General features: G+C 40.0%; 1 protein-coding gene across 1 annotated transcript in view; it reads left to right on the top strand.

Annotated features, from left to right (window-relative positions):
- Window positions 1–26,948, top strand: part of phlpp1 (PH domain and leucine rich repeat protein phosphatase 1) — a 108,428-nt gene that overhangs the window by 71,641 nt on the left and 9,839 nt on the right. Inside the window, exons 4-12 of the mRNA XM_033982012.2 lie at window positions 2,553–2,701; window positions 9,997–10,143; window positions 14,275–14,502; window positions 16,416–16,618; window positions 18,042–18,102; window positions 22,845–22,940; window positions 23,515–23,670; window positions 24,237–24,437; window positions 25,714–25,876. Of these exons, the coding sequence (XP_033837903.1) occupies window positions 2,553–2,701; window positions 9,997–10,143; window positions 14,275–14,502; window positions 16,416–16,618; window positions 18,042–18,102; window positions 22,845–22,940; window positions 23,515–23,670; window positions 24,237–24,437; window positions 25,714–25,876 (1,404 nt within the window). The remainder of the gene's footprint in view (window positions 1–2,552; window positions 2,702–9,996; window positions 10,144–14,274; window positions 14,503–16,415; window positions 16,619–18,041; window positions 18,103–22,844; window positions 22,941–23,514; window positions 23,671–24,236; window positions 24,438–25,713; window positions 25,877–26,948) is intronic.

Below are 26,948 nucleotides of genomic sequence, written 5' to 3'. Positions count from 1 at the left end.
TTTGAGGTTTGGAGATGTAACAGACTAATAATAATAAAATGTTACTCAAACATGTGTGAGTGAAAAACACAACTCCAGGTCTGTTTTTGAGGAGAGAACAGCATTAGAACACGACTTAAAGCTTCACAAGATACATAAACGTGTTTAGTAACAGCTATTTGATCATGTAGTTTGCACCAAAATGAAGCAAAGGATCATGGTCTATGTAGTTTTTTTTAATACTTTTAAGCAAAGGACCTTGTGAGTCAATATTGTTACATCCCTATTCTTGATATTTCACCAACAAATGACACAACTTTTTCAAACGTTTCTTCATAAGTTTGTATATTTTAGTCCCAGTTAAGACACGGTTTAGTCCAGGTTTAGTCCAGGTTTAGTGCAGGTTTAGTCCAGGTTTAGTCCAGGTTTAGTCCAGGTTTAGTGCAAGTTTAGTGCAAGTTTAGTGCAAGTTTAGTCCAGGTTTAGTCCAGGTTTAGTCCAGGTTTAGTCCAGGTTTAGTCCAGGTTTAGTCCAGGTTTAGTGCAAGTTTAGTGCAAGTTTAGTCCAGGTTTAGTCCAGGTTTAGTCCAGGTTTAGTCCAGGTTTAGTCCAGGTTTAGTGCAAGTTTAGTGCAAGTTTAGTCCAGGTTTAGTCCAGGTTTAGTCCAGGTTTAGTCCAGGTTTAGTCCAGGTTTAGTCCAGGTTTAGTCCAGGTTTAGTGCAAGTTTAGTGCAAGTTTAGTGCAAGTTTAGTGCAGGTTTAGTCCAGGTTTAGTCCAGGTTTAGTCCAGGTTTAGTCCAGGTTTAGTCCAGGTTTAGTCTTGGTCCAGTCCTGGTGGTATTTAAGTCAAATATGTTCAGAGTTGGTAACTGTTGTGTTGATGATATTCAGGACAATTTAAAAAGTACATTTGCAGTACAACACTTCCACTTTCTCAGTAGGGTTTGATTTCTCGTAAAGTCCCAGTTCCCATTTTGGTTATTTTAGTCTTAGTGGCTCAGTTGGTAGAGCGTTTGTCCACTGATCTGAAGGTTGGGCGGTTCAAATCCCACTCTTGACATAAACATCATTGGGAGAGCGGTCAGATCCACAGGTTGGCGGTGCAAGTCCAGCTCTCGTCGATGAAATGAAAGCTTAAACAAAGTGTTTAATGTGACAGGGGTGGGATTTAACACGTGTAGCACAAATGTGACACGTGCGACTAAGAAAGGAGTGAATTGATAGTTGGGTTTTTGTGTCGGGCTGTGTATTAAACAGGCAAACACGCAGATTTAAGTTTTAGCGGCTGGTGAATGGAAAGTGAAAAGACATAGAAACAAACACTCAATATTTACAAATCTGCAGAATAAATAGAATGTTAAGCTTGAAAGGATTTTGGCTCAATATTTGACCTTTAAATTGAAGTGCACTTCCCGGATTAGAGCACGTCTCAAACAAAACACAAAGCAACACTTGAACTAACAACTCCCCAAAACAGGAGACACACAAATGAAATAGAACCACAATAAAGGAAAATGATTTATCACAGACGTGGGCGTAAATGTCCGTAGGTTAATCCAGATTGTCCGTGTGTTGATAGAGTCGTTGAGGCTGCGGTTGTGTGAGTGCGACTGAGGTTCTGTGATGTTCTGGTTCTCTGTAGGGCTCCTAGCTCGCCATCGGATGTGGTACCCCAACCCGGGCACATCTGGACAATCGTTGTAAAGGTGAAGACGTTTCGCAGCTCATCTAAACCGCTTTAAACTGAAGAAGCGGCGTGGACGAGCGGAGAAATGTCTTCACTCTTACAACCAGCTGATAGATTTAAACTTTGTCTTTTTGGTTTTAGTTTAGTTTAGCAGTCACATATCAAGGTTTGAGTAAAAATACAGCTAAATACAACAATAAATCAGCAGTTTACAATTGGGTCCAAATGAAGCGCATTGAAAAAACATCGTCAAAACCAAAATACAGTCACTTTAAGTTGCTTTGGCCGAGGAAACGCAAGGCTACGTTAGCGTAAAATGAGCTCATAAATCGGCTACATGTGCATTATGTGCTCGAAATCAACAAATAAAGAGTGTATAAATAACAAATGTGTGTGTGAATGTGTGAGTCGTTCCTTGTTGTAAAGTGTTTTGAGGTACAAACATCTACAGTGAGTACGTTTACATCGGTGCAGGACCCTCCACACCCGTCCACACGTATCTGGAAATTGCTCTACAAGATTAATGTTTTATTATTAGCTGCCGAACCGTTAGACAGTGGCTCAGTCGGTAGAGCGTTTGCCTCGTCCCACTCTGGACCTAAACATCATTGGCCGAGCGTCGTTGGCAGAAACCTCCCCCACCTGTCCACACACGTATATCACAGTTTCACCGGAGATGCACCAATCGTGTTCAACTTTCCTCGTGCTCTGTAATCCTAAGAAGATTGGCCATTACCTGACATTTGACCCTGTAGTGGCGGCTCGCGCACAAAAGCAGCTAAGCCCCCCGCGCTGCCGATAATCCCATTTAAAGCCACGCTCCCTTTGTCTTTGCTGTCACCTCACACTCGGCTCATTTTCTCTTATCCCTCATGCTTCTTCATTTAGATGGTGTCCCAGAGGATCAACTCGGTGGATTTGTCCTGCTGCAGTTTGGAGCAGCTCCCTCCCAACCTGTTCTACAGCCACGACCTGACGCACCTCAACCTCAAACACAACTTCCTGCCGTCAGACCAGAGGCTACAGCAGCTGCAGAGGTAAAAACCGCAATGCACTGTGGGGTTACGCGGCCTCCAGGACACCGACAGTCAAACGTTTGGACTTAGCGACTTATCCAGCGTCTTTATTTTAACCACGTTTTACATTTTAGATACGTACGGAAGACAACAGGTAAATGAAGCAAGATAAATGGAGTTAGGCAAGTTTATTTGTACAGCGCAATTGGTCCACGAAGTAATTCAGTGGTCTTTCGTTTATCCTGGGAGTCACGTTCTAAAAATAACCCACAATAGATGAAATCCATGAAGTATCAGCTTTATTTTTTACATTATTCTCTATGTTTTTGTCTGTAAAACCCCTCACCACACACTTTATACACTTTTCTCACACAGGCGTTAACATTTTCTCACATTTCTCTCTCGTTTAAACTCTCTCAAACTTCAAACCTTCGTAGATTTTAAAAAAGAAGTACAGTTTTATAGAATGAAACCAAAGATCAAGACTTGTTTTCAGGCCAAAACATTTGAGAAATAAAAATATAAACGTTTTCCTGTACTGTAAATAGAAATGACAGCTTTTAGAAATACTGTTGGTGCAGAACGTTTCGTGTCTCCTGTCCAGTACAGAATGTGTTCAGACAAATTTACATAAACGTTGGATCTCAGTGTGACTCTGAAGTGCTGTACGTTTGCAATTTGTTTTCTCCCCGACAAAACCCACAATGTCGATGAAACGTTCTGCACCGACAAAGACGCCTACGAAGGTTTGAACTTTGAGAGAGTTTAAACGAGAGAGAAATGTGAGAAAATGTTAACGCCTGTGTGAGAAAAGTGTATAAAGTGTGTGGTGAGGGGTTTTACAGACAAAAACAGAGAATAATGTAAAAAATAAAGCTGATACTTTGCCGATTTCCCATTGTCATTGTGTACTCTCTCTGTCTAATGAACAAAATCACACATTATATCTGCCTTTTCTGCACTTCTATCATATTTAGCTAAACTATATCGAACTGAACCAGGAACTAATTGTCAGGAAACAACAACCACCTCCCTGTAAAAAAGAAAACTCTGTGTTCTATTGAAACTGAATGTTACTATTTTACTGCCCAGAATAAATCTCTCTCTGCAAAAACCCTGAAAAATTATAAAAATGCATCTGTCTGAACACGTGAACCTAATCAACAAAACACAAAAAGTGAACGTTTGGTCCAGACAGGACTTAAGCCACTTTGCCACAGAAGAAAAGCTCGGTCTGCACAGAGTAAGATCCTGGTCTGACTGGGAGCAGTGGGTCACGGCCGGCTGCTTCCTCCCTCATTAGCATTCGTCTGCTCACGCTCTGAACCTGAGCGAGGAAGCGAAGTTGCCAAGTTTGCTTCTTTATATCGACTTTGGGCTTTTTTGGGGGGAAAATTTGGTGCTTTGGGAGTTCACGAACGCCATAAAAAGAGGTGATTTTATCCTTTTTAGGGTGTGTTTTATGAGAATAGATGCAGTAGGGACAGTGACTTTCGCTCAGTTGGTCGTGTTTGTTTATTGAGCCGAACGTTGGTGGTTCAAATCCCGCTCTCGACATAAACGTCACAGATGAATGCGTGAGTGGTTCCTCGATGTAAAGTGCTTTAAAAATGTGATTATTTACCATTTAAAGACTGAAATCCTGGCTGTTAATATAACGTTTAGATCATTTTTTTTATGTTAAAAACGCTAATAAAATACTTGAGTCTCAGTGACACAAAACGTTTAACAATTGCGTATTTTTTTACCTACTTTTCCACGTCTAGGGTTGAGTTTTTTGCTTTGTTTCTTGGCTTTGTCGCTTGTTGCTCTCTGAAAATCTGGCAATCTGCTCAGAAGTGTTCCATTGACACCTATGTCCCCCCGAAGAGACAAGCCAGATCTGTGCTACGGCGAGAACTGGACTAGCCCGGCCAAACGAGCGCGTAGCCCGGCGTGTCCACGGGGAAGCTTTTAATGTGGCCTGGACAGTCTCGCTCACTCGCCCAACGCCGACGCCATCTGCTCCACACTCATCACGGTTACAGATTAAAGCCCACGGCCAAGACTCAGGCCTGTGTGTGTGTGTGTGTCCAAGAAGCAGGAGGTGTGTGATTAACATGCTAGTTGTTGGATTATCGTTACTGAAATATGTGAAAAGTGATTCTGAACTCATCCTGGGGAACAGTTAGGACTGGAACGCAAAAGGACCTTTGTAAGCCGTTTAAAATGAACTAGTTTTATTTCTACTGGATTAATGCTGAAACTAGGATTGAAATTAAATACTAATTTCACCAAATATCGATAGTATTGATTGATCTGAATAGTTTAAATGGCGCTTTTTTTAATGATCTTTGTTCTAATCTTGTTTTATCGTCACAAACAGACCTGGAGTTGTGTTTTCTGTTTCATTCACACATGTTTATCACACAAACAAACCTGCAGATTTATTTATTTAAGCTGAGTTCTTCTCTCAAACCGAAAACACTCTGTTCCACCTCGTGATGTCATCATGTGGTGATACAGGAAGTGCTCCACTGTGTTTTTAAACTCCACACACCTTCATTTATAGAATCATTTGGATCATTTCAGCTCTGGAATTGCCACTTATCTCAACTGAACTAAAGGTAAAAGGAGCTGTTCACTTGAAAACTACCACTTGATGACATCACAAGGTGGAACAGAGCGTTTTGAGCTTTGGAGATGTAACAGACTAATAATAAATGAAACAAAACACAACTCCCGGTCTGTTTTTGATGCAGTAACAACATTATAGCATGATTTAACGCTATAAGAGTCAGTTTTGTGTAATATAGGATCTTTTCTATTTAAAAATATATCAAATATCAAGCCTTTTCCTTAGATTTTTTTATTACCATGACAACAGCCTACATATGACAGCTCTATATAAGCCTATTTTAAAATGCATCTCTATTTAAAATGGCCGCGCTAGCAAAAACCCTGTCGCTAACGCCGTATCTCACCATGTCCTACCGCACTTAGGACTATATTCTTTTCATATTTAATCCCTGCAAACGAATAACTCTGTTGCTAGGAAGCTAATGTTGGCGAAACGACTCATAATAAAATAAATAGCTCCCCCGCTGGTCAGACACAGTAACATCCATTTTAGCGTCTGACCCAGCGTATGATGAAAGGAGGTCATTAACGACGAAAGGAGAATTATTGTTGTTAAAAATAGACTTGTTTTGGCTGAAGTGACTCCTGAACCTCGGGAGAATGGAGTTTTAAAACTGTAAAAACTCTCTGTGGCGTTTTGCTCGTGTTCTGCACCAGCACAGCTCTCCTCCTCCATTTTGTGTATGTGTGTGTTTTCTTTGCTCTACTGGGAAATTTTGGAGGTTATTTTGGGCAAAACGATAAGATTTAAGCCGTAAAAAGTCGGTTAATAACGTCCGTGACTCATTACAGAAGCAAACTAACGACTAAAGTGTTTAAATCTGCTGTTTGTTTATTCAAGTTTATGAGTTTTAACAATATTGTAGGTTTAGAATGTTTTTTGTGGTTTAAATCTGCTTTTGGGTTTTGTCAGTGGCGTCAAATGAGTTTCAATATCATCATTTATCGTCTATATTTACTTTAGCGGTATATAAAACTTAAAAAACGTGTGCGCGTGTGTCTGTGGGAGCTGGGATCACACCGCCAACCGCTCTACCAACTGAGCCACGTCCCCTGTAAGTGTCGGTCTGTACATATATGACATTTCTGGGTTATTCACACACGTTTTTAGTCCTACACATATTCCTGGAAGAAAAGATTTTGCACTTATTTCTGCCGCTCTAATCGCGCCGTTTAGCCTGTTTTGATCCCATATTAGTAACTCGCTAATCCAGAACTTAAACTCTGATTATATGAAGTAATCAGCAGTTTGTTTATGTAAGAGTGAATATATATGATCCTAGAAAGAACGTGTACTTAAAGAGTAAAAGTATAAGTATTTTGTGCAGATTTTTGAGTCTTATAAAGCTTCAAATTTGCAGATTTTGATCCATTTTGTTCAACTGAAACAACTGAATCAGCTGTTTTTTATCAGTTTGTTTTTTAATATATATTTTTTCTTTGCTCAAACAATGAACGTGCTAAAAATAAACCCTCAGCCTTTTCAGCAGGTCTCAAACTATAACAAAAATACTTTTACTTTTCACTCCTATTCAAAAATATAGTGGAGAGGGGGGGGGGGGGCCTAGGTAAAATCATCTTAGGGGGCCCGCACTGCATATTGTCCTATGAAAAATGCATATTACAGACTTTGTGAGGGGCCCCTTCCTGCACTGGGCCCTGGATAAACAGTAAAAGCCGCTATAGTGGAGCAGAAAGTACAAATACTGCTCTCAAATTGTGAAGTAAAAAGTATCCACTGTAAAATGTACGTATTACAGACTGTGTGCGGGGCCCCTCCCTGCGCTCTGCCCTGGGGAAACAGTACACTTTACCCCCCTCAGTGTGACGGCCCTGTAGCAGAGTAGAAAGTACAAATACTGCTCTCAAATAGTGAAATAAAAGTAAAAATATCCACTGTAAAATGTACGTATTACAGACTTTGTGAGGGGCCCCTTCCTGCACTGGGCCCTGGGAAACAGTACACTTTACCCCCCTCAGTGTGACGGCCCTGTAGCAGAGTAGAAAGTACAAATACTGCTCTCAAATAGTGAAATAAAAGTAAAAAGTATCCACTGTCAAATGTACTTAAGTAAAGAACAGACACCTGAAACATATACTTAAGTCTAGTACTTTTTACTTTTACTTTGTTACGTTCCACGACTGAAAAGCGCTATATAAAAATGTGACCACTTATCATTACTTTTAGCTTTTAACTTCCTCCTCCACTTCCCAGTCACTCGTCCCGTTCAAGGAGCAAAACAATTGACTTGCAGATTAACCCAACCATGTAACATTAATTACTTCCTCATTAACCTGTTTGCCCGTTAGCGATTCAGGACAAGCTAATGGTACGACACCCGTGACACAGACCAGGGAAGCTCCTCGCCTTCGTCGCCTTTATTCAGCAACTTTTAATGATAGAAGTGACATTTTCCCACACACACACCCCCCACTTTACCCCGCCTTTCTCTCCGTCCTGTCCGCCCGAGTCACCCTCTGTCGGAATTCGTTAGCCGTCCTAATCGATAGCCCTGACTTGTCGCCTGTCTCCTCTTCCATCACGCTGATATACTGTGCTAGCCGTTAGCCATGCGCTCGCACAGTTTAATGGAGCAGATGTGGCAGCTAATGTAGCGTGCTAGCTGCTCCGTTAGTGGATGTGATAGGTGTTAGCGGGTTGCATGTCAGTATCCGAGAGTATAAATAAAGACAGCGTCCTTTCCCCTTTGGCTCTGTTTTGTTCCCCTAGTGCCCAGGCTGTCTCCCCCCTTCCCCGAGGGACGAGCCCGTTCTGAAGGTCATCACTTTGCCACGGGACGCCACGCCAAATGCCACTGGCCACTGCCTCTGTTTGAATGCAAAACACAGCTCATGTTTGCTCAACAGTCGAAAGAAGTGATAGATTTATGGCTAGCCTGGTTTGTTCAGAGGGTAAAGTAAAAGTATTCTTACGTTTGAAAGATTATTTTAGTAAAACTCAATCAACACGTTAATTTTGGTACTTTAATCTTTGTCTAGGTCAGTTCTTAAAGGTCCTGTGGTACGCGAAATGTACTTTTATGAGCTTTAAGTCGTGTTCTAGTGCTATTACTGCCTCAAAAATATGCCTTTTTCATCCACACGCGTTTGAGTAACACTTTATTATTCATCTGTCTACATCTCTAAAGCTCAAAATGGTCTATTCCACCTTGTGATGTCATGAAGTGGTAGTTTTAACAGCTCCTTTTACCTTTAGTTCAGTAGAGATGGGCAATTCCATAATTTTGTTGATTAGAAACAAATGCGGACTTATGAAACGCAAATGTACTTTTTTAAATCGTCCTGAATATCACCAACACAACAGTTACCAATTTTGAACATATTTGACTTTACAAACACCACCAGGACTGGACCAAGACTAAACCTGGACTAAACCTAGACTAAACCGTGTCTTAACTGGGACTAAAATATTCGAAATTTTGAAAAACTTGTCATTTGTTAGTAAAATATCGAGAACAGAGATGTAACAATATCAACTCACAAGGTCCTTTGCTTAAAAGTATTTTTTTTTAAACAGGGAACTACATAGACCATGATCCTTTGCTTCATTTTAATGCAAACTACATGATAAAATAGCTGTAATTAAGCACGTTTATGTATCTGAAAGGTCCTATATTACACAAAATGGACTCTTGTGTAGCTTTGTTTGTTCTAACGCTCCTCAAAAACAGACCTGGAGTTGTGTTTTGTTTCATTCACACATGTTTGAGTAACACTTTATTATTAGTCTGTCACATCTACAAATTTTACCTTTAGTTCAGTAGAGATTGGCAGCTCCAGGGCTGAAATGATCCAATTGATTCTAGCAAAGGCGTATGGAAAAACACAGTGGAGTATCACCACATGATGACATCACAAGGTGGAACAGAGTGTTTGTTTTCAGTTTGAGAGAAGAACTCAGCGTAAATCTGCAGGTTTGTGTGTTAAACATGTGTGAACGGAACAAAACACAACTCCAGGTCTGTTTGTGACGAGGAAACGACGTTAGAACAGATCAGAATAGTGTAATATGAGCCCTTTAAACATAACTTTTTACTTTTGCAAACCGTTTTCTATCAAATAATGAAACAAGCAAATGGATTAACGCCCCATACCGGAGCGTTCTCAGTTGGGAAATAGATCTATAAATAAATAAATAGGCAAGGCAAGTTTATTTGTATAGCACAATCGTACACAAAGTAATTCAAAGTACTTTACAGAACATATTTACACCCTTTTGTAGCTTGTTTCATTCTGGTGTTTACTGAAACTGTTAAGGATAATTATTAGTTAATATGAAATGTGAAACGGTCACATTTTTAAGCAGTGTTTCTCCACGTCTAAAGTACTTTACATTAAGGAAAAACTCACACATTCACATGGCCAGTTTTTCACTTGAAGAATTAAAAATGTAAACAGAAACGCAAGCATTACTCATTTAAAACGTGTTATTTCACATACGCTGCTCAAGTAAAACTGCGTATCCCCCATAACCCCCCATAATGTGTGCGTTTGGGTAATTAGCTGAATATTGAAAGTTTGTTTAAGCCGTAGTACTGCTGCACCAAAGGCTATTAATATATTCATGAGTGTCTTCTCTCTTCAAATATTTATGTCAACAAGCTACAACTACATATTTTCGTTCTTTTTATGCTTTACATGATCTAAATCTTGGCTTTTAACTTTATCTTTTACAGATTTTCCCGGTTGCGGAGCCTGAACTTATCCAACAACCACATCGGTCAGTTCCCGCTGGCCATCTGCGACATCCACACGCTCACCGAGGTCAACCTCAGCTGTAACTACCTGACCTCTGTCCCCAGCGCCGTCGGGGCTATGACCAAGTGAGTCCCGACAGAAAGAGTCATAACGAAGGAGTGTGAGCGCGGGATTGTGACGTCAACTTAAGACTGTATATATAAATGAACATAGCTAACCTGCTAGCTGCCGCGAAATGTGTTTTCTGCTCGATCGTGTCGTCTCTCTCTCTCTGTCTCTGCTGCTTCAGACTCATTTTGGTCTTAAATGTTCGTATTAACCCTCTACATGATCCTGGGGTTTTTATTTCGCTATTGTGTCTGTAAATCAAGATATGAACATTAATAACAGACAAATCAGGCGCCTTCTTTCCCCGATTTTGGATTGACTCCCTACTAAACCAGCCTCGCTCCTGATTGGCTCTTTGGTTGCTATGATACTCGCAGTCAGAAATCCAAATATGGGCGATACACATTGTCAGAATTTTCAGTTAGCCTAATGTAAAATGCTGAATATTAAATACTAAATCAATCAAAACCACTCAGGCGCTATAATCTGATAAATTTACCCGTAGCGACCCAGCGGCTAATCGTGCTGTTCCATCGCACTTTTAGGATTGTTTTGGCTAATATAGCTCCGTGAAAGTTTGGCATTACTGTCACAAACATGGCAAGTTTCCATGGTAACGGACACTTTTTGACGTTCCATCTCGAGCTCTGTATTTACGAGTGAAAACGAGGCAAAACATTTAAATAAGAATGAGCAGCTTAACGTGTAAAATAGCAGGTTAATCTATTTTTAGTTGTGGGAAGACGTGGGCGTTTCCATTGTTGTCATGGTCACTACTAATATTGTTTTTTGTTGTTTTTTTTGTTTTATATTTTACAAAAGACATGTAAAGTTGTATATATATATTTTTATAGATTAGTTAAAGCTCACAAACCCAATTTTTCCCGTGTATTTGAGCAAAAATTTTACTAAAACTGCAAAACTCTCCCTGAATTAGATTTTTTTTTCTACTATTATTTCCCATTGATACATATTCCTCCATTCACAGAAACAAAATCCGGCACAGCACTAATGGATGGAAATCTGTGTACTTGCACTTATGTCAACTTGTCCTAGCTTGCGCCGCTAATTGTTAGCCAAATGCCTCACTAAACTGTCTTTTAATGACTCATGTGCCAGGTTCATTTTGGTGGTGTCGTGCCCGGGCTGAGAAAACCACTGAACCCTGTCACAAAGCTGCCGCGTTTCTGCCACTTTTGGAGTTTACATAGGCAAATGTGGGCGTCACCTAGCAACAGGCACATGTTGTAACGACGGCGGCGGTGTACTTTGCTAGTTGTGACACGTGAGCAAACAACAACATGGCCCAGCGCTGGTCATATGCGCTGACATTTTGCCTGCTTCTTTCGGACTTATCTCAAGACTCCTCGCCTGAGAACATGGATATTGACTTTAATCGTATATACACTTCAATTAAAGCTGCATTATGTAACTTTCCTGCCAGCTGCTTGTCTCCTTGGAGATGTTATTGCGTGTCCTCGTTCCACGCTATGGCATTGAACTTATCTATTTAGCATTTTTTCAATTTCTATTTTTGTTGCTCCAAAAAAATCCTTGAAAAACGCTGATTCTTACTGTAAGTGTGAACTCGCCTCTCCACAGATCTAACGTGGCCTGGCTTGTCTCTAAGGAGATTTAGAAGTTACGAACATTCCAACCGAAGTATTAAACACTATATGGGAGCGAGCAGGTAGTAGACGTAGATCATTCACACTAGAAAAGTTACATAGTCCAACTTTATTTTTGATTTTTGAAACTTGATTTTCGAAATGCAAACTTCTACAAAAGTATAATCCGCATTGGAGAAAACTAGTTAAAAAGCAAAAGCCGGTTGTGTTATTTGGGTTTTTTGTATAATGAGTTAATCGTTACACTTCTCACTGTGGCTGACTGTTTAAAAGCGCTTAAAAAAAAACAAAAAACGCATCTTTATTGAAAAAAAACTGTAATAATATTGAGTTTTCCTATACTGCATTGTTACTTTTATAGTGCGTGTAGTACTATCACCTTCTGTGTGTAGCCTAAACACACAGACGCACATGAAGTAACGTTTATAACAGTCATCGTTATGTTTCTAAATCTATAAAATGTGATAAAACTCTGACACTTCTTGGTTTATTACCTCCGTGTTCCTGTTTAGTTAATGTAATAATAGTTTTATGAGTTTACTCTGCGTTCCCTTGGCTTAAATCAAACGTTATAGTTCTAGGAAAACACTTTCTGTGAATAGAACAAAGCAGATTTGACTGGCTGTTAACCACATTTTTTTCTCATGGGATTTATTTTTTGGGGGGAATAATTTCAATGTTTTGCCTCTAGACGACAGAACTAGCAGTCAGAGCTTTACCTGTGAAATTGTGACGCACTGGAGCTTTAAATGAGAAACGTGCGTTGCTAACATTGTTTTTCAGTATTGACAGAACGCTAACATCCAGGTATGCGGTCTGGAGCTAGGCTAAAGCAGAAGATAATCTGCAGGAATGATCTGGCATGCTTAGAAATTCCTTCAGTGACCAGCAGTGCGTTTATACCTTTACTGCCATCTGCTGGTGGTTTCTCGCACTAACGCCGTGACCATTTACTCGTCTTGTAGGTGACCTTTTTGAAATGACATTATAATTTGTGAATGTCGTTGCGCTCGAGGCCTTAGGTTGTTTTTAGATTTAGATTTATATGAGACAACAGCAGAAATGAGGAGTTAGTGAGTAAGATTTTGTATGTTTTGGTGTTTACATGTGAAAAAAAAAAAAGATATTCATGATTCACAAGCTTAATCTGGCATGTCCCATTGGGAGGAGGCCCCGGGGAAGACCCTGGACACTCTGGCAGGACTGTGTCTCTGGGCTGGGAACGCCTTGGGGTCCCACAGGAGGAGCTGGAGGAAGTGTCTAGGGTGAGGGAAATCTGGGAATTCCTGCTTAGACTGCTGCCCCTGCGATAAAAGCGTGGGAATGGATACATGGACAAACTTCATCTGTCTTTATAAATACATTGTTCTACTACTTTTTCTGTATAAATAGTAGTTTTGGCATGAACGCCCCCTGCAGGTGTCGTCTTGTGAGTGCAGTTTGCTCAAATTGTGTTACAGGTTTTAGCTGCGCAAAACTCAAATGATGATTCCTCTTGTTTAGTCCTGGTTTAGTTCTGGTTTAGTCCTGGTTTAGTCCTGGTTTAGTTTTGGTTTAGTCCTGGTTTAGTCCTGGTTTAGTCCTGCTTTACTCCTACTTTAGTCCTGGTTTAGTCCTGGTTTAGTCCTGGTTTAGTCCTGGTTTAGTCCTGGTTTAGTTTTGGTTTAGTCCTGGTTTAGTCCTGGTTTAGTCCTGGTTTAGTCCTGGTTTAGTCCTGCTTTACTCCTACTTTAGTCCTGGTTTAGTCCTGGTTTAGTCCTGGTCTAGTCCTGGTTTAGTCCTGGTTTAGTCCTGCTTTACTCCTACTTTATTCCTGGTTTAGTCCTGGTTTAGTCCTGCTTTATTCCTACTTTAGTCCTGCTTTAGTCCTAGTTTAGTCCTAGTTTAGTCCTAGTTTAGTCCTAGTTTAGTCCTAGTTTAGTCCTGCTTTAGTCCTCTTTTAGTTCTGGCTTAATCCTAGTTTACTCCTGGTTTAGTCCTGGTTTAGTCCTGGTTTAGTCCTGCTTTAGTCCTGCTTTAGTCCTGCTTTAGTCCTGCTTTAGTCCTGCTTTAGTCCTCTTTTAGTTCTGGCTTAATCCTAGTTTACTCCTGCTTTAGTCCTGCTTTAGTCCTGCTTTAGTCCCTGAAGTCCTCTGAGTGTGAGATGGTTCATATCGCTCTAACCTACACAACACACTTAGCAACGCTGTCAATCAAACCTGTTGCTAACGCTAACAGGAGCGACCTCGGGGAAAGAAGGACCTGATTTGTCTGTTATTAATGTTCATATCTTGATTTACAGACACAAAAGTGAAATAAAAACCCCAGGATCATGTAGAGGGTTAATACGAACATTTAAGACCAAAACGACGAGTCTGAAGCAGCAGAGACAGAGAGAGGACACAGTTTTCTGATGTAACGTGAATTGGAAGCGCCACGATCACTTCCTGTTTGGATCGCGGTCGGCTAGTGCGTTAGCTTTGTCCGTTTACATCTACAGTCTATGGTTATCGCTAATGATCTCTCTCTTCTTTGCTCTAGTTTGCAGACGTTCTTGTTGGACGGTAACAGTCTGACCGAGTTACCCAACGAGCTGGGATCGCTACAGAGACTCGGATATTTGGGACTTTCGTTCAACCAGTTCAGCCACATACCCCAAGTGCTGGAGCGACTGGCCTCCATGGAAAAACTCTGCATGGCCGGCAACAACCTGGACACGCTCACTCTGCAGAACTTCCGGCTTCTTCGGGTCAAGCACATCGATCTACGGTAACATATCGGAAAAATACCTGAGCCGTACCCTGAGACTCATGTTGTTTTACTAATGACAGAAACCAAAACAGTGAAAGGAAGTCACGGTTCTTTTCCAAAGCCAGACAGCACGCGTTTGGAAAATCATTTGCTTGTACAGTCTCCTTCACATGTGTCTCAGAAAAAGCCAGTTTGAGTGACATTGCATTATTGACGGGTTAATACGTAACTGTTCTCCTCTTTGTTTAAAACGTCAATATGAAGTTTCCGGTTGTGTTGAGGCTAAACCCAAACATTTAAAACGCTTAAGTTGATAAAACGATGTATTTACAAAGTGTTTGGTTATAAAATCTGTGGGTTGCCGTATCGTAAAGTGATGATATTTGCGAGCATTTTTAAACAACTTCACCTTCAACAAAGACTTCATGACATTTATAATAATCAAATACAGTATTTTCTGGAGTATAAGTGTCACTTTTTTCCATAGTTTGTCCGAGGGTGCGACTTATATGTGAAATTATTGAAACAGAGTGAGATCCAGAGTAAACTTGTTGCTTGTTTTTTCTTCTTTATTTATCTGATTAACTGTTAATATCTTACGTTAACAAACCAGACACGTGTTCAGTTCTGTCTGTGCTTCATGGAGCTGAATAAATATAAATGTGTTACGTTAGCGTGATGTACTGATATTCAGCCTGTTGGTCCACATTTTATTATTATTATTAGAACTTCCCTTTAAAGATAAAACGTCTGTTCTTGGTCTCGGATTTTGTAAAATATATTTCCCCCAAAAATGCGACTTATATGTTTTTTTTCTTCATTATTATGCATTTTTTGGTCGGTGCGACTTATACTCCAGAGCGACTTTTATTGTGTTAAATGGGACTAATTTAAAGTTTGTAGTGTTTAGGTTCAGGAGATAGAACAAGTTTTAAATTATAATGATTTAATATAATGTAATTTTGACACATATAAGTGAAAAATACATTGTTGTTGCCGTACCCGCCTCTCCTCCCTGGTATTTAACACAAGCTCAAACAGAACATCTTGGTGTTTTACTGAACTTTTTTGTTTTTTATTCACTTTTATGTGAAGCTGAAGTCGACCTCGTATATTATATTTTATTTATTTTACAAACTGTCCACCCACAACAAGTCTCAAACATGAGGGCAGGTCTTGGATTTTGTAAAATAAACTTTCCAAAAAATGCAACTTATAGTTTAGCACAACTTATACATGTGTTTTTCTTCATTATGGTGCGACTTATACTCCAGAGCGACGTAAAGTCTGGAAAATACAGTAGTTAAGTCGAATGAATCAGGCTTTGTAACTACTTCATTTTGGGGTGAGAGTGGCTCAGTTGGTAGAGCGTTTGTCCACTGACACACAGGTTGGCGACGCGATTCCAGCCTCCACAGATTAATCCTGTTGTTGTGTCCTTTCGCAAGACACTTCACCCACACGTGCTGTATTTGTCGTCTTGTTTCTAATGGGGTTTTAGTTGTTCTCACTTCTCCAGATGTAGACGTGTACATGTGTGAACGAGCTGACTCACTCCCAATCAAAATTCACCTGTTGCTACCAGTGAAGTAACCTTTAACCCTTGAACCTTGACCCCCGTCGCCCCCCCAGCGTCTGTTGTATGAACGCGTTTATGAATGTGTGAGTGGTTCCTTCACGTAAAAAGCTCTTTAGAGTGTCTTGAAGGTGGAAAAGCGCTGTATAAAAATAAAGACGTGACATTTATAATATCATCATTCATGCCAATTCCTTAATGATCCTTTTTACATTCACAGCTTATTTATTCATGCAATAATCCAAACGCGTAAATACAGCGGTGTAAATAGCTATAATATGGATTGGCTTTTGGCTTTGTATGAATGAAAGCCGAGCGTGTTTTCTAATGTGTGCACCTGTGCTCCCCGTGCTAGGCTGAATAAGATCACGCTGATGGTGCCAGATGAGCCCGACCTGCTGCGTCACGTGACCCAGCTGGACGTGCGGGACAACGGTCTGAGGGAGCTGGACGCCTCGGTCTTCCCTCGGCTGGAGGTGCTGCACTGTGAGAGGAACTGTATCCAGAGCCTCAAAGCCAAGGGCACGCTGCTCAAAGGGATCTACGCTGCCAGCAACGGTCTGTTTCACTTTTAAGAGTTATGACTTTTAGTTTTTAGCTTTAGATGTTTAGATTTTAGTATTTGTCAGCGTTTATCCTTCATGTTTATTACCTAAATAATCTATAATTTATACAAAACATCCAATGAACAGGTGCAATATTTCAGTAATTTTGATTTTTAAAACAAGTTGTAGATGTAAATGTTCTTAAGTTACTTGCTACCATAGACTGTTTATATAAATGGACATAGCTAACCTGCTAGCCGTCGCTTTCCGAGCATGGGCGCGCTTCCGGCTCCGATTCGCTTTCTATTGAAAAACATCGCCCGTCTCTCTGTCTCTGCTGCTGTCAGACTCGTCGTTTTGGTCTTAAATGTTCGTATTAACCCTCTACATGATCCTGGGGTTTTTATTTCACTATTGTGTCTGTAAATCAAGATATGAACATTAATAACAGACAAATCAGGTCCTTCTTTCCCCGAGGTCACTCCTGTTAGCGTTAGCAACAGGTTTGATTGACTCCGTTGCTAAGTGCGAGCAGGAAGGCGCGTTACCTTCAACAGCCTCGCTCCGGATTGGCTCTTTGGTTGCTATGATACTCACGATCAGAATTACAAATATGGAACTCGACTCCGCATTAGCCGCTAGCCTCGGTTAGCTTCATTTGGAGCCGAACGCTGTGGGTGACGTCACACTCACTTAGTCCACTTCTTTACACTGTCTATTGTTGCTAATGGCTAGAAAACATTGCAAAATATACAGTATTTTGTTGTATTATTGATAGTCACTTAAAACTAGTAGTTATATTTTGTCCCTACTGGGCCTCCGTCTGATTCATAGAACTGTAGTTACATTTTACATTCTTAACTTTCATTATTACTACTACTACTTTTATTACTGCAGTCTCCTTGCTTGACCTAGAGTTGAAAATGTCAGTATTCTACTAATTTTATGTTGATGAAGGTGTAAAAATATCAGCAAAATAGACTTTTCAGAGCTTTTAAACCATGTCATAGTGTTTTCTTCTCACTGACCCTCTCAAAGTTGTATTTGGAGTGATTCGTCCATGTTTAATCGCTTATTTTCAAGACGCCATTTTGCCTATTTTCACCTTCTCCACCTTATGGTCGCCGTGACGTACTCCGTTTTTTTTAGAGCTTCTATTTGAGTAATCAATCTATCAGTATTTAACATAATCGAAACGCTCTTAATAACTCGCATCGTTGCCGTGTACGTGGAGGCGTCTCATCTCGTCTGTACCGTCGTTCGTCCGTTGGCGTAGATTCGAGTGTGAATGCTGCAGTCTCGTTGCTGTCATTATGCCTCGTACTGCCGCTGCGCCCGTCCTCCTGCCCGCTGCCTCTGAAAGTCCCTCTTGTACCTGCTCCTGTACCGCTCTGCCCTTGCTGGAGGTTAATGTGTTTCAATTCTTTCCCGAACAGAGCTGCGGCGGCTGGATGTCACGCCGGTCCCCTCCAATCTCAGTTACATGGACATCTCGAGGTGAGGATAATCCGTACACAAATAAATCATGTACTTTACACCAAGCAGGGGGCGATAGTGAAACTTGGGGCCAAAATAATTGCGATTAACGATTACATTACGATAATTATTGTTGCTGACAGTTCCAGGTTCTAAACTAGGCACGGGACGATATCGGCATTTTGTGACGATTATCATGGCCAAAATTATCACTATAATGATTAAAGTTGTTATGGATACGAATAATTATAACTTTAACAGAGAATTTTATGGATGAGCAGGGCCGTCAACTGAAATTTAGAGGCCCGGGGCAAAAACACACATGGCCCCCCTGTAATACAAATTATTTCTGTACTTTCCAGAGTTGCACCAGCCAAAAAAAAAAGCATAATAATGAAGAAAAAACCCCAACATATTTCACATATAAGTCGCACCCCCGGCCAAACTATGAAAAAAGTGCAACTTATAGTCCAGAAAATACAATAATAGGAAGAGTCGCTGTTTAAACCAGTTTGATTATAGTTTGAATGGATTTTTTTGTTGCGTTTTGTCTCATTTTGACAACTTAAAATTTGAACCATTTGAACATTTTTCGATGTGATTGGATGTTCTCTCTGTGGAAGTGGGGTAAAACTCTTTGGGGGAGCCATGAGGAGGCATTGGGCCCCCATCCCCCTTCCTAGCGCCGCCCCTGGTTCCATATTTAAGCTGTTATAGTATTGTACTTTGTTATAAGTGAAAGCGACAGTGATTTAGAAGAAAACATCAGCGAGAAGTAGGTTTGTTCTGCACATTCTGGTGACGTAAAGGTCGATTTTCTTCGTTGGCGATTATGATGTTTATATAAATTGTCCCGCAAATAACGAATGTGTGCCCTTTTTATCACGATAAACTATATTAATGTTTACTGTCCCGTCTCTATTCGACACTGGCTTCAAAGCAAAGCGAGCGAGCGTTCTTGTGTAAACACGCAGTTAACATGGATCTCCCGACTGCACAGGAAACATCAAACGGATCTTCAAAAGCCTCGTTACACGTTAACTCACTAGTTACTATTTAAAGGGCCGACATTACGCAAAATTAACTCTTGTGATCTGTAAGACATGTTATAATGGCTCAAAAACAGACCTGGAGTTGTGTTTTGTTTCATTTACACACGTTTGAGTCACACTTTATTATTAGTCTGTTACATCCAAACTTCAAAACGCTCTGTTCCACCTTGTGATGTCATCAAGTGGTAGTTTCCAACGGTTTTTAACAGCTCCTTTTAGCTTCAGGTGTCAGATTGGTAATTCCAGGCGCTGAAATGATCCAAGTGATTCTATAAATGAAGGTGTGTGGAGTTTAAAAACACAGCAGCGCACTTCCTGTATCACCACATGATGACATCACGAGGTGGAACAGAGTGTTTTAACTCTATTTTATGCAGCGTTTGTGTGTTAAACATGTGTGAATGAAACACAACACAACTCCTGGTCTGTTTGTGATGAAGAAAAACCATTAGAACAGATCAGAAAACAGTGTAATATGGCCCTTTAAACAGTGTAATATGGGCCTTTAAACAGTGTAATATGGGCCCTTTAAACAGTGTAATATGGGCCCTTTAAACAGTGTAATATGGGCCCTTTAAACAGTGTAATATGGCCCCTTTAAACAGTGTAATATGGGCCCTTTAAACAGTGTAATATGGGCCCTTTAAACAGCGTAATATGGGCCCTTTAAACAGCGTAATATGGGCCCTTTAAACAGTAAAATATGGGCCTTTAAACAGTAAAATATGGGCCTTTAAACAGTGTAATATGGGCCTTTAAACAGTGTAATATGGGCCCTTTAAACAGTGTAATATGGGCCCTTTAAACAGCGTAATATGGGCCCTTTAAACAGTAAAATATGGGCCTTTAAACAGTGTAATATGGGCCTTTAAACAGTGTAATATGGGCCTTTAAACAGTGTAATATGGGCCCTTTAAACAGTGTAATATGGGCCTTTAAACAGTGTAATATGGGCCTTTAAACAGTGTAATATGGGCCCTTTAAACAGTGTAATATGGGCCCTTTAAACAGTGTAATATGGGCCCTTTAAACAGTGTAATATGGGCCTTTAAACAGTGTAATATGGGCCTTTAAACAGTGTAATATGGGCCTTTAAACAGTGTAATATGGGCCTTTAAACAGTGTAATATGGGCCTTTAAACAGTGTAATATGGGCCCTTTAAACAGTGTAATATGGGCCTTTAAACAGTGTAATATGGGCCTTTAAACAGTGTAATATGGGCCCTTTAAACAGTGTAATATGGGCCCTTTAAACAGTGTAATATGGGCCCTTTAAACAGTGTAATATGGGCCTTTAAACAGTGTAATATGGGCCTTTAAACAGTGTAATATGGGCCTTTAAACAGCGTAATATGGGCCGTTTGACTAAGTGTCCCTGTCGTTCTGTGTGATTATTATGTTATTCCATCTATTCCATTACAAACCCTATAATCTTGACAGTAGGTCGTATTTTTTTTATACGAGGACAATTGGAAGGCTAGTATCTTTGTGTATCTTTGTGTATCTTTGTGTATCTTTGTGTATCTTTGTGTATCTTTGTGTATCTTTTATCAGTCTCTATAAAACTGCAAACAGCCAATGAAGCTTTGGATATTTGATTTTATGGACTCGGAAGTTGTAACCCTGTTGGGCAAAGGTCAAAGTTCAGGAGTTTGTGACAAGTTAAGTGTGTAAATACCGACATTAGTGATTAGACAGCGCGCTATCTGGGCAGCTAACCGCTACGCTATGCCCTAAAATAGTCATCTCGGGACGGGTTACAGGCTCGAGACGGGTCAAAATGGCGCCGGCGTGTTTGGTTCGCCCTCGCTACTGTTCTTTTGTATTAATTTTATCAGCGATGACAAGGACCTTCAGCTCTATGTTAAGGTAGAATGAGATTTTAAAGTGGTCAGAGGAGCTGTTCTGTTCCCTCATCTGCCCCACTGCATCTGTTTGTCTCTTTTTGAGCTATAAAAACAACAAATGCAACACTGCGGAACATTCCAAGCAAAGGCATAACGTTTTTCTTAAGACGAGCACGAAAAGTTGCACAGTTAAGCTTTAAACTTCATGTTATTTGCTTGTTTCGTGTTGCTGTACATAATGTTTTGAAACAGTTGAACAGTAGCCAGAAAGAGGAACATTAGCAAACTCAAATTTTAATGTAATTTTAAAATTCCAGTTTGTTTTGCTTTGCGAGACTCTACAGGCAAAACTTTTTTAATTTTTTTGGTCAGTTTCGTGTCTTATCATTGAAACTTTCATCTTGAAACAATAAAACGTTCCACTCTGAACTGAAAGATGTTTTATATTTAATTTAATCCACCTGCCTCTCTAAAGTTTTATATGGGACATTGTAATTTCAAAAACCGTTTTTTGAAAATGCATTTTCCCCCCAGAGACATAAGGATCGGCTCTTAAAGTATCACCTACACACACCAAACTTTTCAGTATTAAACTTAACAAGATTTGGAGGAAACGTACAGAAGGATTTTTTGATATCTAAATCCAAGTCTGATTTATTCAAGTTTTAACTCAAAAAAATGAGGCGAAATTTGAATCTTTTAGCCAATTTCCAGTCAGATCGAGTTTAGTCAAATAGGAAATAACATCCAAAATCCCCTCGGTGTATTTTCTGTCTAATCTGTCAAGAAAAAGAAGAAAGAAATTGAAACTTGGCTCTTTTCATGTTTCTACTTTGAATGTCCAAAAAATGGTCAGTTTAGTTTTTTGTTTGTTTGAAAGGCCTTATTTATATATGAAAACATGACATGATGAAAAGCTACTGATATATTTATACAGAAAAAAGTTTCAAAATCTTTCTAACATTTTTTTCTTAAATTTATACATCAGCCCTCAACTGATTATTGTGTAATGAGCTGAGGCTGATACTGGGGTCATTTAAAGAGCTTCACAGAATAAGAAAGACAATAACATCACAATACGACAAATCAAAACATAAATAATCATTAGAGAATTAACATGAAAGGAGAAAAGTGCAGAATAAACCCCCTTTCAGTCACAGATAAACAGAACAGTTTGAGTCTGGATTTAAACATCGTCAAAGTCGAGGCCTGAGTCACATCTTCAGGAAGAGAGACAGATTTAAACTGAACAAAACAAACACTGATTCAACATGTTTAGTCCTGGTTTAGTCCTGGTTTTACTCCTGGTTTAGTCCTGATTTTTAGTCCTGGTTTTTAGTCCTGGTTTAGTCCTGGTTTTTAGTCCTGGTTTTTAGTCCTGGTTTTTAGTCCTGGTTTAATCCTGATTTAGTCCTGGTCTAGTCCTGGTCTAGTCCTGGTCTACTCCTGATTTTTAGTCCATGTTCAGTCCTGGTCTAGTCCTGATTTTTAGTGCATGTTTAATCCTGGTTTAATCCCGGTTTAGACCATGTTCAGTCCTGGTTTAGTCCTTGTTTAGTCCTTGTTTAGTCCTTGTTTAGTCCTTGTTTAGACCATGTTCAGACCTGCTTTAGTCCTGACTCTGCACCAGCAGGAGGCGGGTCCCTGAAGTCCTCAGAGTTAGAGATGGTTCGTATGTCGGACTAACCTGTCGGACACGTAACATGTCAGAGACGTAACATGTCAGAGATGTAACACATACACGTACATGGTTAACAATCTATAAACGTTTTAAGCCTGAAATCTAAACATACTTCCAGGACACTTGTAAACGCACATCCCTACATCCCTCCGGTTCACTGATCTTACTCACCGCTCTCTGCAGAAACTGTATGGAGACTTTGCCAGAGTGGCTGTGCGAAGCCAAGAAGCTGGAAGTGCTGGACGTGAGCCACAACCTCATCACGGAGCTGCCGGCGCGGTAAGCCTCTCTCTGCCCCTGTCGTCTCCATGTGTCCGGAGCCTATAAACAGAACACGCCAATGCATTATTCCCAGTCCACAGAGCCAAGCCGGCACCTCTCCCCCCACAGAGCGTCATAAATCACCACAATATCCCTGTAACCTCTTTATATAGCTTTTCAAAAGGTCAGCTTCAAATGTGGAGCTACATCTTTTGTGTTTTTAAAAGCCACCTCTGACTTGGAAGTTTTTTTTTTATCGTTTTCCGTCCACCATCTTGCCTTCCTTGTGTTTTATTTTATACCTGCTAAGTGTCAGAATGATGAATTTGTACTGCAGGTGCCACTAGGGGCGCTGTGAGCTCGTTTTTAAGCATAGCCAGTGTTGTGCCTTTGTCATTTCTTATTTATCTTGAAGTTCTTTAGTGTTTTATCCAGCTCATGTTTTGTGTGGTACAGTATTTTGCCTTAAAACACATTTTATTAACCGTTTGAGTTTTTATATAGAGACAAATTGCGAGTTATTTCAAGGCATGACATTGATTAAAATGGAGTTGAGTCTGTACGTTTATCATTCTGTGTTTTATTGCTACAGGTTGTTCTGTAGCAACAGTGTGAGGAAACTGAGTGCAGGACACAATCAGCTGCAGAGGCTGCCTGACAGACTGGAGCGCCCTCTGCTGGAGGTTTTGGATGTACAGCACAATCAGCTGGTGGAGCTGCCCTGCAACCTGTTCCTCAAATCTGAGAGGTAATTACACAGGAAGTAGTTATGCATTTCATTTAAAAATTATATTGAAATAGCATTAAAGGTCCTGTATTAAACAAAAGTGACTCTGGTGAGGATTAAGTCATGTAATAGTGCAGTTATATCCTCAAAAACAGACCTGGAGTTGTGTTTTGTTTCATTCACACATGTTTGAGTAACACTTTATTATTAGTCTGTTACATCTCCAACGCTCAAAACGCTCTGCTCCACCTCGTGATGTCATAAAGTGGTGGTTTTCAAGTGAACAGCTACGTTTACCTTTAGTTCTGCAGAGATAAGTAACAATTTGAGGTCTGAAATGATCCAAATGATTCTATAAATGAAGGTGTGTGCAGTTTAAAAACACACTGGAGCACTTCCTGTATCACCACATGATGACATCACAAGGTGGAACAGAGTCTAAATCTGCAGGGTTTGTGCGAATGAAACAAAACACACCTCCATTAAAGAACATATTCAAATACTTTTACTTAAGTTGATTTTTCCATGTGACACTTTTAACTTTTACGTCAAAGGAGAAATTCACACTTTCGTTTTGTGAATTGCAGCCTACGATGTGTAAACGCATCGGCCAACAAGCTGGAGCACCTCCCGCCCTCCACCCTGTCCGAGGAGAGCCACAGCATCCTGCAGGAGTTTTACCTGACCAACAACCGCCTCACCGACAAATGTGTGCCCATGTTAACTGGACACACACACCTGAGGGTCCTGCACATGGCCTTCAACCACCTCCAGACCTTCCCCGCCAGGTAAACAACTGTCCAAATAAAGACGGTAAGAGTGTGTTTGGTACAGGGTTATTCAGAAACGACCAGATTACAGTTTTATTAAATCAAACTTCTTCTGCAAAATGGACTTTTCAGAGATTTTTAACCACGTTTTCGTCGTTCCTCTGAAATTGTATCTGGAGAGATTCACGTTTGAGTTTAATCTTTAATCTCTCATTTTCAAGACGCCATTTTGCTGATCCACCCCCGTTTAAACACGCCCACTGTGACATATACACTTTGTTCTTCGATTTAATTTCCGTAAACAGCGGATACACGTAGAATTTTTGCAACGTCTTGTAGTCATTTTGAAACCAATGACAAAAATCTGCTGCTCGCTATTGTGATGTGCTGACAGTTACACGGCTCTTTGTTGTTAACATTTACAGCAAAAATAACTTAAATCAGTCCTATTGTGCTCGTGTCTGCTCTATAGTTCTAATCTGACACCTGTGGGTTATTATTAAGTTATAATTTGCACATTTTAAATCACAATATTCATCTAAAACAACTTAATAAAAGACAAATCCGCTGATTTTCACACTGGAAATCATTGTAAGTTTGGCTAATAACTATTACAGAAACATTTTGTGGTTTGGTTCTCAAGCCAAAACCTCATTTTCGGTTGCCAGATCTAAAGAAATTTAGCAATAAATGATGAAATGGTATCCCAGGTTCAGCTTTGATTCGTGTAGAAGCAGAAACTAGAACTAGACGATGTGTGTGATGTCGCTTATTTCCCCCAAAATCATCCAACTTGATCAATTTGCGCATTTTAAATCACAATATTTATCTAAAACGACTTAATAAAAGAAACGAATCCACTGACTTCCTGCGCCCCCTATGGACATCGCACTAGAGCATCACTTTTTTTTAAACATTTGGATCAAAATGACAACACGACGCTGACGAATCCTACGAGTATCACCGATTGAGAAAAAAAAAAAAAACTGGCGAAGGAAGTGCGGACGTCACAGTGGAGGTGAAAACGGATTGATCGACAAAATGGCGTCTTGAAAATAAACAATTAAAGATTACTCAAACATGAATCACTCCAAATACAATTTTGAGAAGATAAATGAGAAGGAAACAACTATTACATGGGTAAAATCTCTAAAAAGTCTGAAAAGTTTGCAGAATAGTTTTGATTCAAAGCAAAAAACCACAAATTTTTCCAGTTTTTTTTTCTCGTATCAAGGTCCGTTCATCTTCTCTATCACGTGCAGCAGAATCACGGTCTGTAATGTTTCTGTTAAAGTAAAATGGCCAAGCTGGAGGAGCTGGAGGAGGTGGACCTGAGTGGAAACATGCTGAAGACGGTGCCCACGACCATCTTGAACTGCAGACGAATGCACACGCTCATCGCCCACTCCAACGCCATCGAGGTCTTCCCCGAGGTCATGCAGCTGATGGACATGAAAGTAAGTCTGCAGCGCCGGTCGTCCTGTGAGGAGAAGTGTACGATTATATACATTTACACGACAAACACTCTCGTTTCTACGTTTTATATACACACAGAAGACATCAGATATAGGAAGTAACATATATGGAAGTATTAGTGATGGAAAAAGTACCGTATTTTCCAAAGTATAAGTCGCACCAGCCTAAAAAATGCATAATAATGAAGAAAAAAAAACATATTTCACATATAAATCGTATCTGAGTTTAAGTCGCACCCCCGGCCAAACTATGCCTTATAGTCCGGAAAATACGGTACTCAGTTTTGTTACTCAAGTAAAAGTATCACATGAAAAAAATCTACCAGTTGTTAAGTAAAAATATTAAAGTACTTGTTTAAAAATGTACATGTTTGAGTAACACTTTATTATTAGTCTGTCTACATCAGGGGTGTCATCCATTTTCAGTGAGGGACACATCAGCAAAATGGTTCCCCTCAAAGTTCCAGATGTAATGTAACATAAACTACTTTTTTAACTTGTTCATTAGCTGTTTCTGTATTTATTACTTATTCAGGTGACAAACATTGCACATACATGTCCATAAATGTAAATAAAAATGGTTGTATAACTGCGCATCTCCTGATAAACTGACATTTTAAGGCAGTTGTACCTTAATCTACCTTGTCGTGGGCCATATAAAATGACATGGGGGGCCACATTTAGCCCGCGAGCCTTGAGTTTGACACATGTGGTCTACATCTCCAAACCTCAAAATGCTCTGTTCCACCTTGTGATGTCATGAAGTGGTAGTTTTCAAGTTTTCAGCTACCCTTTAAACTTTTGTTCAGTACAAATCGGCAACACCAAAGCTGAAATGATCCAAATGATTCTAGAAACGAAGGTGTGTGGAGTTTAAAAACACAGCGGAGCACTTCCTGTACCACCACATGATGACATCACGAGGTGGAACAGAGTGTTTTCAGTTTGAGAGAAGAACTCAGCCTAAATATGCAGGTTTGTTTGTGTGTGAATGAAACAAAACACAACTCCAGGTCTGTTTGTGACGAGGAAACATGAGAACAGATCAGAACAC

The sequence above is a fragment of the Periophthalmus magnuspinnatus genome, chromosome 17, assembly GCF_009829125.3.
Source record: "Periophthalmus magnuspinnatus isolate fPerMag1 chromosome 17, fPerMag1.2.pri, whole genome shotgun sequence".
Lineage (NCBI taxonomy): Eukaryota > Metazoa > Chordata > Actinopteri > Gobiiformes > Gobiidae > Periophthalmus > Periophthalmus magnuspinnatus.
Note: the sequence above shows the minus strand (reverse complement) of the source record. Positions and strands in the feature narration are given on the sequence as shown.